This window comes from Trachymyrmex septentrionalis, unplaced genomic scaffold (assembly GCF_001594115.1).
Source record: "Trachymyrmex septentrionalis isolate Tsep2-gDNA-1 unplaced genomic scaffold, Tsep1.0 scaffold87, whole genome shotgun sequence".
NCBI classification, from domain to species: Eukaryota; Metazoa; Arthropoda; class Insecta; order Hymenoptera; family Formicidae; genus Trachymyrmex; species Trachymyrmex septentrionalis.
The window spans coordinates 5,088,172-5,100,305 of NW_017306059.1; the positions used below are offsets into that span (position 1 = coordinate 5,088,172).

At 45.4% G+C, this 12,134-nt stretch overlaps 1 protein-coding gene across 4 annotated transcripts in view; it reads left to right on the top strand.

Annotated features, from left to right (window-relative positions):
* Nucleotides 1–633: 633 nt before the first annotated feature.
* Nucleotides 634–12,134, top strand: part of LOC108755450 (netrin receptor UNC5C-like) — a 34,977-nt gene continuing 23,476 nt past the window's right edge. For 2 of the 4 annotated variants that reach the window (XM_018498455.1, XM_018498456.1), the window contains exons 1-2: nucleotides 635–1,169; nucleotides 11,445–11,680. In XM_018498455.1, the coding sequence (XP_018353957.1) occupies nucleotides 11,599–11,680 (82 nt within the window). In that variant the 5' untranslated portion in view covers nucleotides 635–1,169; nucleotides 11,445–11,598. Of the gene's footprint in view, nucleotides 1,170–11,444; nucleotides 11,681–12,134 lie in introns of all 4 variants that reach the window. The other 2 variants (XM_018498454.1, XM_018498457.1) reach the window with 2 other exon arrangements.

Sequence of the window (12,134 nt, forward strand, 5' to 3'; positions counted from 1 at the left end):
TTCGGTTTCGGTCGACAATTCCGTTCGCCCTCAAAAAAGTACTATTTTGCAGACTTTTTGGTGTAAAATATTCTCCTCTCCAATTTCGGTTACTTGTGGTCTCATCATACATTTCTAACAAGTAGGTACGCGAATGCTCCGTAACCATCGAATGCTCCGAAAGTCGCCCTTGCAAGTCGTCCCTTGAGTAATCGGGAAACAAGCGACCTGGACAAATATTGTACTACGCGAGGGCACGCAACGCACTACGACAACTGGATAGAATGAATATTTGACAAAGTCTGCGGCCATCTCTCTGTATACGGAGTTACAGTACGCTCCGTCTCGTACGGCAGTTCAGACGGTACTCCACAGCATCCACCGATCCGCGTGTACAGGAACGACTGCGGAACAGCATTTACGCTCCCACTCCTCTCCTCTTAGTTGCCTCTCCACTTCTACCAGCACCTATACCATCACGGTTTCGCCTCCGCCGTTGCTACTACCGCCACCACCATCGCCGTTCACCACCACCACCGCCACTACCACCCGCCACCTCCACCGCTACCCACCGATACCTCCACCACCGTCACAACCACGTTCGCCCAGCACCGGCGCCCGAGAGGCGAAGGGCCCCGAGGTTTCTCTACTCTCTACGAGTCAGTTCAGTCAGTTGGCCGACATGAGCCGCGCGTGCTGGGGCTCCTGGTGTTTATCCGCTCTTAACGGCTAATCCCGAAACGCGTACCCTCGTATTTTGGGACGTGCGCGTGCACCGTACCGCCCGTGAAACATACACGAGGGAGGGGTGAAAGCGACGTTTCTCACAATTCGAAAAGCTGTAGGGAGACACTTTTCACCAGAGTTCCAACTGCAACGATCGAACTTTGAGTTTTTCAATGACCGCGTGAATGACTTCTCCCGTGACGGAGGGGAATTGGTGTGCTCTTTTACGTGTTTTCAAGATCGGTTGTCAGGTAACGTGAACGGGAGTCAATGTGAAATAGTTTCTTATTCGATCGGAACGAATAATACGTGTCTCAATGATCGTGGCGTTCGAGATTAAAGAATGACGTTGCGGCGCGCGGTGTAACGAACTTGCAACGATGATAACGCGCCAGTGTCAGTGCAGTGGGGTTAAAGTGCCAGCCGGTTTATGGATAACCACGGTTCGCTGATTGGCTGCACGAGTAAGTGATATCCGATGTTAGTTGCGTAATACATCGTGTAGCGGATTTTTCTTGTACCGTGTCGACTCAGGAAATGTGTCCCGATAACGTTGTAAAAGCGTTTTTACCTGAGACAGAAATGTAGTGCACATTTCACTTCTGAAACATGCCGTCACATACAGATGATGACGTAAATTATTTTACAAAACTGTGAAGTGGATTAATAAAATTGGGACAGTAATGTGTCTCGCGAAATCGCAACAATTTCAATATCGGTTCAATATAAAGAAAATTGATATATCTCTCTAGCAGTTTAAGATCTTACATTTTCAGTTATACAAATAAATAGTTTGTGTTTATTAAAGTTATAAATTTATTTAATTTAAATGAAATTTTACATATTTCTTTTTTTTTTCCAAAATCAAGACGTTTTGACGCTGGAGAGAATAGTCATGACGTTTCAGATAACTAATGGAGATAATTCATTATACGCTTTCGAGGGACTACGAATATTCCCGATTGATTCCAGTGGCTGCACATTTTCAAAAGCCCGCTGGGGGGACCGAATCAAAAGATGGACGTTAACATTTAACCCCTGCTCTCCTGCTGCGCCGCATCGACGCGAAGACCAAAAGTCTCCAGGAGCCCATTAAAAACTCGTGGCGTATCTTATTCTCAAACGAGACGAGCCTCCTCTATCTGGCTTGTTCCAAAATACCGGTCTTTATGCGCGACTCGATGATCACTTTCCGATATCAACTACCGGATTTGCGCGAAGCGGGTATAATCTTCAACCGCATACATGTACAGCCGCTGTTGGTCTCGCACGGTAAAATACGTTGTACACGTACATTACAGGTCTGCGCATTAAATGAATGAAGTCGTTGGAAAAATTACACGAGGCAGTATTAACTCGCGATATACGCTATTACTTGTTGCTTCATCGGGGCTATGTTTATATTCCTCCTTTATGCCGCCGGCATGAGAAACCTCGCCGAGAAACGAAATATGCGGAAAGTTTACGGATTATCCCGAAATCCATTTCAGTTTTATTGGATAAAATGATATGTGCGGGGTAAGCCGGGCGTAAATAAAATGCAATCGAATATGTCAATAAATGGCTCCCGGGCGACCGGGTTACCACGAATATCATGCGCGAGCACGCGTAATCGTAAAGTATCCTTCCCGTATGCAACGTCAAAGAAAGATTTACAAGTACTCGAGGGCACTTACTAGGATTACATATATACAGGAGCACGTTCTTCGGTAGGACTCTTAACGGGCAGCAGTAAGTTGCTGGCGATTTACGCCAGATACATGCCTGCATCTTTTACTCGGAAAGCTTTAAAATTGCACTCGCGCATTGCTACCTACCCCCTCCGTATTTACTCGTAAATACGCGAAATATATACATCACAGGGGGAACCATCTCTCCGAAGGTCTGGAGATTATCCAGATATATCCATACATGCGCAATGTCGATTCTCGATAAAGCGGCGCTATTACGTCGTTAGATTGGCTGGATTGTCGATGGTGATTTGCAAAACGGTCGATTCAATTACAGCCCCTTCAACGATGTTCCGGTAGGACGATCATATCTATCGTTTGCGATAGATCAGACGTTTGCGCGATTATAACAAGGAAAATGACGCCGAAAGCACAGCATTATCTCCAACAAATCGGTAACATTATAACTTCCAGCTTTATACTGCATTTATTGACTGTGAATCTTTAGTCGTGACACTCGCGACCTCACGACCGATCGTAAAGATTGCGTCTTTGTGGCACGATTCAATCGCTTGGGATAGAAAATGTTCGATGTATCATGGCGCACGCGCCATTTACTGACTGAGCGCGTTATTAATTAATAATACTGTGCTATCTCTTTAAACTGGAAAATGTATTAATTATATCAATGGTACTGTATTAATAATTAACGCTTTGTTCCATTCTGCAGAGTCATGTCTGTTGAAATATTTTCGCGTACCATTCATTGTAGGGAACGTTAACTAATTAAACCGCGCATATAAATTTCGTGATAATAACTATGTTAAAAAAAATGTGAACAAGAGATAGAGAGAAAGAGAGAGAGAGAGAGAGAGAGAGAGAGAAAAGAGAATAGAAAGCATTCACGATTTCTACTTTGCTGAAAAAATTCACGCGTGACTAGGATCGATAGATATCGATAGATGCGATCTAGAGCAATCCGGTGACGCATGATTCCGCCGTTATAAATAACTTGGCAGCACGGTACGGAAGATCGGGCGGTTTGAAAATGATTACGAGAGAGAGAAACAGACTCCTGCGACCACTGACTAAACATCTCGACCGACCCCGCGCCGGTGGTGGTTGGCGATTGAAAATGAGGGACCTTATTTGACTTTATTGGAGACTTTATTAAGCGAGACTAACTCTGTCGCTCATGGGTGATGATCGTCACGACGCGGAACCGCGTACTGCGTAGAGAAGGGTTCTCGAAAATAATGAAGAGTGGAAGGCGCGCGAGGCACGTTACGCCGATGGATCCCTTTATTCTTGCTTCTACTACATTAGTCGCTTTCTGTAAATATACCGAGCGTGACACGCGCGCGCTTCTTTGAATGTTCCCGTCACCGACAGGAGTTTACCTTTCAACCAACATTGCCTTTCTCATTCGTGTCGGTTCCGTATCGACGCCAGCCGCGCTTTTAACTTCCGCTTTCCTTCATGTAACAGAGTGAAAATAATTATACACCGCCGAGAGGCGGTCCATGTTTCTTCACAAAACGCTCGTGGATTTTTCCGTACAACAGTTAAAGGCCACAAATGGAAATTATAATAGCGCTCTCTCGCTGAAAGAGAACTTGATAGATCTTACAATTAGCAGTAAATGAATGAAGCGTAGAAATACAATTTCGTCTACTTTTTAATACAATAGGTAATTATATTAATTACAATAAATAGTAATCGATTGAAATAAGAGTGAGAGTTAGTTTTTTAACGATAATTTCAAGTATCGATCGGGGTTGTACTAGTATTTCATACAAGCCAATTCATACAAGAGCTTACGTCGCCCCTCCTGCTCCCTCTCAACGTGCAATTTCAGCTTCATTGCCGTGTGCGCGGGCTCTATAATGCTTTCGTTGAAATTCCCTCCCCCACCCACAGTCATGAATAAAAATATCACGTCGGGATATTCTGGAGTGATCACTATTATGCGAGACCTGCACTCTTGAATCTCCACGGGATCCGTGTAGAAACCGGCCCGATACTCCTGGCGGGTTAATACGCCATTCACACGCGATATTATTCGCAGAAGGTTACACATTCGTGCGCATTGGTCACGTTCGTGTCGAGTCCGACGGTTTTATGCAGACGTCTATCATTTTACGTCGTCGCCACCGGCATCTTCGACGGGTATTTCTCCGGGTACCCCCTCCCCCATGCGCCCATTTTTCGAACTTCCGTTTTACACACTGGATATACACACGAGAGAGAGAGAGAGAGAGGAGATCGGCGTGCAAATGCTCCGTCGAAGAAGACAGGAAGCCCGTACGTACGTGCTGGGAGTGCGTGAGCCGACCAACCAACGAGATCGTCCCTATGGTACGAAACGCTTTCCGTGCTTCGGCTATTAAAAACTCGGTATGGTCTCTCGCCTTATCTCACCGTCAAGATCGACGAAGGGCCTGGGCCGCCACGCAGAGCGCAGAGCGCCGTGTATCGCGGTTTCGATCGGTTCCCTCGCAGGGAACACCGTTGTTGCTGATTCGGCTGAGGGAAGACCTCGCGCATCGTCGATCCGCCCGAAAGGGGCCCACCTGGCACGCGTAGCAGGGCCCCATCTGCGGCGGTCGATTCATTCTGGGGGCCTCCGTGAGAAACACCAAGTGCCTACCTGCTCCGGACAAAAGAGAGGCCAAGAGAGCCCGGTGTCCGCGTGCGAAAAAATATATTCACGCGTCGACGAATTTCAGCGGTGGCGAAACGACCGTGTCTTCGGGCCGATCGGATCGATCGAACGATCGATCTTTAAAGGCCCCCGGTAACTGGCTTCGGTAACGGCGCAATCTGAACACGGAGAACACGGCTCGATACAAATCGAGAAGCGGAGTGAGTAAGATGCCGATTGAACGCGGCAGATGGGCAGACGTTAAGCACTTTAAAAGATTATTTGATTGATCGATAACGATGGAGGATAATCTAAAGAGTTAATGCACGAAGGAAAGAGAAGCGAAATGAAGATAATAAAGAAACGGGCAGTTTCGTTTCATTCAAATGAATTTGCGATGACGAACGCTTTTATCCCCCCCCCCCCTGAAGTTATCGAAGTAATAAAACAAAAAATAAAACTAAATAAATTCTGAAATAAAAAGTATTGAAATAAAAATGCGTTTCAGTAATAACTGCCCATAGCTTCAATTAATTTTAGAAAATTAAAGGTTTTAAAATGAAGGGGAGCGGGGGGAGGGGGGAGGAGTTAGTAAGAATAATATCATCTTCATTAGCTGTATCGAGAAAAATTTCTGCTCGAAAATGGAACAAACCAGAAGATTCTAATCATATAAATTGAAGTTCCGATTGTCCAAATGTCCAAATCATATTTGATTATCTCGACTAGACTTCTGATTGATACGGTCAGAATTTTCATCCATTATTATCAACTAGAAATTTTTTCGATTTATCCACATATTGCTCCGTGAGTGTCAGAGTCTCGTTTCAAAAATTTCAACACATTTATAGCTTCGATGTTGATTGAGATAAAATTATAGAAGTAGAGGTTCAAGAAAGCAATTAATAAATACAATATTATCAAAGTAGATTCTTCATAATTTGTAGAAGTAATTAGTAAACGCAAGCTATCCCGAAAAATGTCAAAGTAATATAAGAATTGAAATTCGAGTCATATTTGTGAAATTTGAATAGCTCAGGAATCTCTAGACAAAAGTGAGTTTTTTTTACCGTGGAGTAGCTGTGGTAAGCTTACCTTACCACAGAAGTTGCTTAGATGGAGGAAAAGTCACGCGCGGCGAGAAAAACCTTACGGAACATCCGCCGTAAACAACCGCGCGCTATTTCCGACGAACTTTTACTGCACGCGGGATTTCTTATCGGCGCAGATAAAATCGAGGAACTTTACAGGCTCCGGAGAAGGGGAACCCCGTCGTTCTTTACACGCCGTAATACGGTGCCGAGGGCACCGAACGCCTGAAAAATCTCATACGCTGGCGCTGGCGAGAGCTTCTCGTTTACGTCCGCCGATATATGTGCGGTCGCGAGGTGAACGGCGCGTCGCGTCCTCGTTTCCTCCTGGTACCTCCTGGCTTCGTCGTCAACAGTATCGTGTGCATAGCTCCATCCGCGGTGCTGAAGGAGATCTCGCCCGAGGCGGTCGTAGTCGCATTGTACTTTATATTCATGCAAAAACGTCGAAATAACTTCCAGGCGCGGCGCACTCGCTTCGCAGACCAAAAGCCAGGGCAGGAACGTTTGATCCTCCATCGAGACCGGGCGGAAACATGAGCGCGCGCGCGCGCGTGCGATCGTCTCCGTGATATATTTTCAGCCGGTTCTGCCGCGCTTCTTGGCGTTCCTGTTTGCGAGATGACTACGCGCAAAGGAACCGTAGCCGCGTTACATAGCCACCGCTCTCTGTGCGCGGACGATGAAACGATCAAAGAGCAAAGGGAAGGTGTATTTCGGTGTTTGGTCGGGAGGCAGCGGAGCTGACGCGGTGGCTTTCCATCCCTTTCTCCCTCTCTCTGGAGTAGCGTCGCGATGTTGGCAATGCCCTTGAAAGGAGAGTTCACAGACACATTGCCGAACGTGGAATCGGGAAAACTCTTTAGCCACGATCAGATCTTTTGATTCGCTCTCCATGGTGGAAGTTGCAAAGACCTTTTGTACCCGGATACCTGAAATCGTGACATCGTTGTGCTCACCTCCTCGCTCGCCATTTCTTCCTTCTGCCCCGCGCGAGAAGTAGTCTCGCGAGGAGTTCGTGGATACTCTCGCGACGCTTGATTTTACGGGTTGCACTCTTTTAAACTCTTCCCGCGACTTCCTTTGATCTCTCGAGTTATTACGCTTACTTTATGTTGGAAGTCGAAGCACGCGCCGCATCGGAGTCTACTTCGCTACACGTCGGAGAGCGACACGTTAAACGCGAGATAGTATCCCCGATGTACTCACGAACGGATAATTTATGTCGTGTACCGCGATCTCCCGAGTAAAAGGTCTCACTGTGCATTACGATTGAAATGCCGTGTGTACAAACGCGGAGAAATAATTTTCTTTCGCAATCCGATAGCGTATCGCGAGAGTGAAGAGGTCGCCAACTAACGTCGACGGAATATTGATATCGTAGGAAAGACATTTTTTATTCGTCTAGATGTACAAACCAGTGGAAGTGGGATTCATCCCGTTACGGACCATTAATAATGCCACTAGAAATCGATAACCACATCGACACGTCTTCGAACATCTGCAAACATCTTTCCCGACAATACAAGCGCTTTTAAGCCGCTGAAACATGGTGTATGCCTCGAAAGATACGACTATAAATCGAATCCTCCTGCCGCAGGTAGTCACGTATTTGTACAGGTTCCACGAAATCGCAGGTTCCCACTCTCTCGCGGAGTGAAATCATCTCCGTTCTTAACAGCGTCCCTCCCCTTTTTTCTCAAACAAGAACGATATTTATGTCTATGTGCAGAGGGGGAAAAAAAACCTGATACGATCGGTCTGATGGAGAAATAAAAAAAAACCGCGATAATCTATCCTTGATTGAGGAGGATTCAGATCTGTGCGCAGATAGAGCGCGCGAGTGACCGATCGAGTTCGTGTGAACCCGACTAGACGCATCTGCCCGTTGGCTAAATAACAGCCGGCGAGAGGAGGATCGGTATCTGAGAGGAATCTAACGTCGCCAACGAGCGAACGTCGTGGAGAGAAGACGACGTATGTAAGCACGAGGCAGGATCAAGGAAGAGGCAGCGCTCGGCAAAGGAAAAGAAAGGCGATATCCTCTACGTGCGGTCTATAAAGACGCTGCGAACCCACATCCCCGCGGCCGCTGCGCCGCGGGGGAGGTTGACATGTTTATTTCGCTCCGTAATCTTCTCGGATTACGTTACCGAGAAGCAGGAAAGAGAGATAGAGAGAGAGAGAGGGAGGGAGGGAGAGAGAGAGAGAGAGAGAGAGAGAGAGAGAGAGAGAGAGAGAGAGAGAGAGAGAAGAGAGACGAAAAATGAAGAGAAACGAACCGAAGAAGGAACAGTCGACCTTCGGGGCGGAGTTCGGATAGTACCTACAGGGCTCGACGCGTGTTCCAAAGGGATTCCTTGCGGTTGTCGGTACATCCTTGAGGAATGCTCACGTGGTTTTCGTGGATTAGTTTCGCACGTTCGTGACGTATACGATGTTCTGCGGAAACTATGTTAAATTACAACGCACATCGACGCGTTACGCGTCTTGCGGAATGTAGACGGAACAAGCGGAAGCAATGAAACAAGAGAAGTATTTCTAATACGCCTTCGTGCAATGGGAAATCGAAATTAACGTGGAAATGTGGAAAATCGTATATTCTAATAATTTAAATTAATACATCGCGAAACAAGAAGAGATTCGTGTTCATTAAAATTATCGATTATTAAGACGTTGGGGAATTTATATCCAACTAATCCGGTAGGATTATCTCTCCGTTTATTGTCAGCGAAAATTCAACTACCGGAGCGTTTGACTTTAATATAAAATTTATAATCGCATCTACCCTATTCGACCTACCTTTTTCCCACAAGCATAACGTTCACGTTCACCTTCATCAAGATTTCTCAAATATGTGACTGTATAGAATAAAATATAATAAACGCATACAATTCCTGACCCTTTTGAATTGAGAAAGATGAACCGCGTCAAGAACCGGTAGCTGAATCCTTTTGGCTAGGTCCAGTCTGGTAGTTGCTCTACCTGTTGTCATACGATACTCGAGATGCATCGCAAACATTCAAACCGCTCTCGTATCGTGCTCGCTTTCTACTTGCTACGGAAAAGAATATCATCTTTGCTCGCTTCAGTCGTGAACGCTGACGATGCGCCTACATTGTGCCAGAAGACGTTATGGTTTACCTGAACAAATACCACGAATGAAAGAAGGGGACGGTAGTAGTCGGCTTTTTTCACCGGCTTTTCCAACCAAATGGAGTCCAAGCGGAGAACAAGCGGATTCGTGTCAACTACAGTGTAAAATGCCATGTGGCCGTCGCACATGGCGCAACGCCGTTGAGTGTTTTAAAAACTTTGAATGGATAATATCAAGCGCGTTTGTAAATTGAGTTCTCGTCCCGGAGGATTAGGACGAGCCCGAGATGGGAAATTTGTGTAGAGGGTACCGCGATACGTGGCCACATAATGCGCGTGTTGCACGAATCTTCGCCGGATTATTCCACGTCATGAATCTTCAAGAGCACTTTTCGACCTGCGCATCCAGCACACAACAGTGGTTTTATCGATTTTTAAGAACTTATTCCGTTAAAAACACGAAAATCGATGTGCACAGATTTAGTCTTGATTTAGGCATGAATATAAAATGAGATATTCATAGATTGCATAAGAATTCTAATAACTATTAATTCCGGCATTAACAAAAAGTTACAGTATTGAAATGATATACAAAGATTAGCGTGCTACATGTATATTTAAAAAAAAACCATATATATATATGTGTGTGTGTGTGTGTGTGTGTGTGTGTGTGTGTGTGTGTGTGTATCCTAACTTAATTATTTCATAAAATATCGCGGTAAATGACGATTAAATTTTGTTATCTTGATTATTTCCGGAGTAAAGTTTGCACGGGACTTGAAATGACTTAATACTTTTTTCCGCATATTAAATTTCACCACTATTCTGCTTTATTCCATTGCGTTTACTCACGAGAAAGCTACAGTACAACAGTACTTACAGATGTAATCGAACATCTAGCGAAAGACCTTGACGAACGACAATGATAAACGATCCCTTAGTCGTGTTTCAACTAACCGACTCGATGAGATCGTGTAACAACTTTGGTACTAACAAGCTTTGCATATACGCACGCTAAGCGTGCTCACAATTATACGTTTCTACGCAAATTTTGTTGCACGATATGCACACATTGCGTGAATTTTAAACATCTCGTTGGGAGTTTATGTATCGATCGATAAGCGAGAATAACTCCCGCGTAACACTCGGATTATAATGCCTCATAGATAGAGACGTTAAATAGAGAGTTAATGTGTGACGTTACTTAGTAGAATCTCATTAAGATGCAATATATTTCTCAGGCAATAACGTGCAATATTTATAAGTAAATTCTGAATCTCGTTACGTAAAATCGGCTCGGGCTTTAAACGGATCCAGCGGTTCCTGCCAATTTTGAATCGAGCGGTATATAATACTGATAATCCTGAGGAACCGTATTTCCAGTAGACGAATCGCGTTTAATAATTAATTCCGACGGTTATCGACTAGAGAATCCTCCGCCCCGAAGAAACAGCAGTTTCGCGTTCGAGGGAGCCATCGAAGGGAACCACGAGGGAAAATTACGCCCTCTCCCTTCCCGCTTTGGCTTTCCTTGCGTTCCTTTCACGGTAGCAACGACTGAAAATGGAGGCGCCGCGAAGGAAATTTCGCGTGCGGGAAAGTGTCTGCCGCCGCTGGAATATTTAAATGGCAAGGGCTGCTAGCTACGTCGTAAGTGGCACTCTCGACTTTCCTAACCGTCTTTTACGCTTTCCGGTAGAAACACAACGTCGTGGTGGCGACGCCGCCGACGTTAAACCCGTTTTCACCTCGATACCTCTTTGCCCCGTTGCGTGCGAGAGAGAATTTCCATTTTGTGTAAAAAAAGTAGTAGTCTTCCACATAACATAGCAGTGAAATAGGTTGCTTTACCGTATTTCTCGAAATATCGCTAAACGCAGCGTGTATTTCATTTACGTTCGTTTACGTTCATTTACCGTTCTTTATACCAAATGCCCAAAAGATTTACGGCGCGTGCGATCATACTTTGTCTACGTCTGCACAGACATTATTTTCTAGCGTTAGCTGCGAGATGATAACATTCAGCAGATAAAGCAGCTTTGCAACTAAACCTTGTAAAGTTCTTCAATACGGGGGGATTGGTTTATTACATTTAGATTTCCATAAGAAACTAAAAGGGAGAATCAATCGTATTGAAGAATTTTACAAGAATTTTACAACAGTTGCGAAGCTGCTTTCTCTGCTAAACGCGACCCAACCGTTATTGTAATCGATTGTTGTTTCGCATTTATGTTACAGGTGCGGGCTCGTATCAAGCCGACGAGTGGCCAGTGTCGTGTCGAGTGACGTCGAGTGACGGTATTTAAGTGTGACTCCGACCAGTCTTTGCCTCCTTTACACCGTGCGCGAGAGATGAACGAATGACTGGACTGGCGGTGATCCGTGATACGCGATGAGGCCGAAATCTTGCTCGCTGTTCCTGTTATTTTGCGTGCTCCTGCCCGGAGTGGTTCGTCCCTTCACATCCGGCGAAGGTAAATAAAAACTTGGAGCCGAGAGTAAAAAGCTCCGTCGCCGCTACGTCGTAAAGCTTCGGGCGGCAAGACGATGTCGAGACGACAGAGAGAGAGAGAGAGAGAGAGAGGATCTCGTAGAAGATCGTTAAGTTCGCCATTTAACTCGTGCCGAGCCTATAATGACCTCTCATCCCTCGTGAATTCGAAGAGCCGCGCGCGGCCTGAGTACTCTCAGTTCTCACTCGAGGTACTCGCGCCAAATGCGACGTCCACTTATTTACGCAAGCGGTTCTTCCGCGGGCATCCGTTTACACGAGAGACATTACTGTTACGTTGTAAATTACGTTACGTCGTTACGTCGCTGATGAAATCGTTGATCGCATTAATCTGTCCGAGGTTATTATTATATACTTGCTCTTAGACCCGTCGACATATACATTTTACGCGTATTCCTTCTTTTCGTGATCGATTA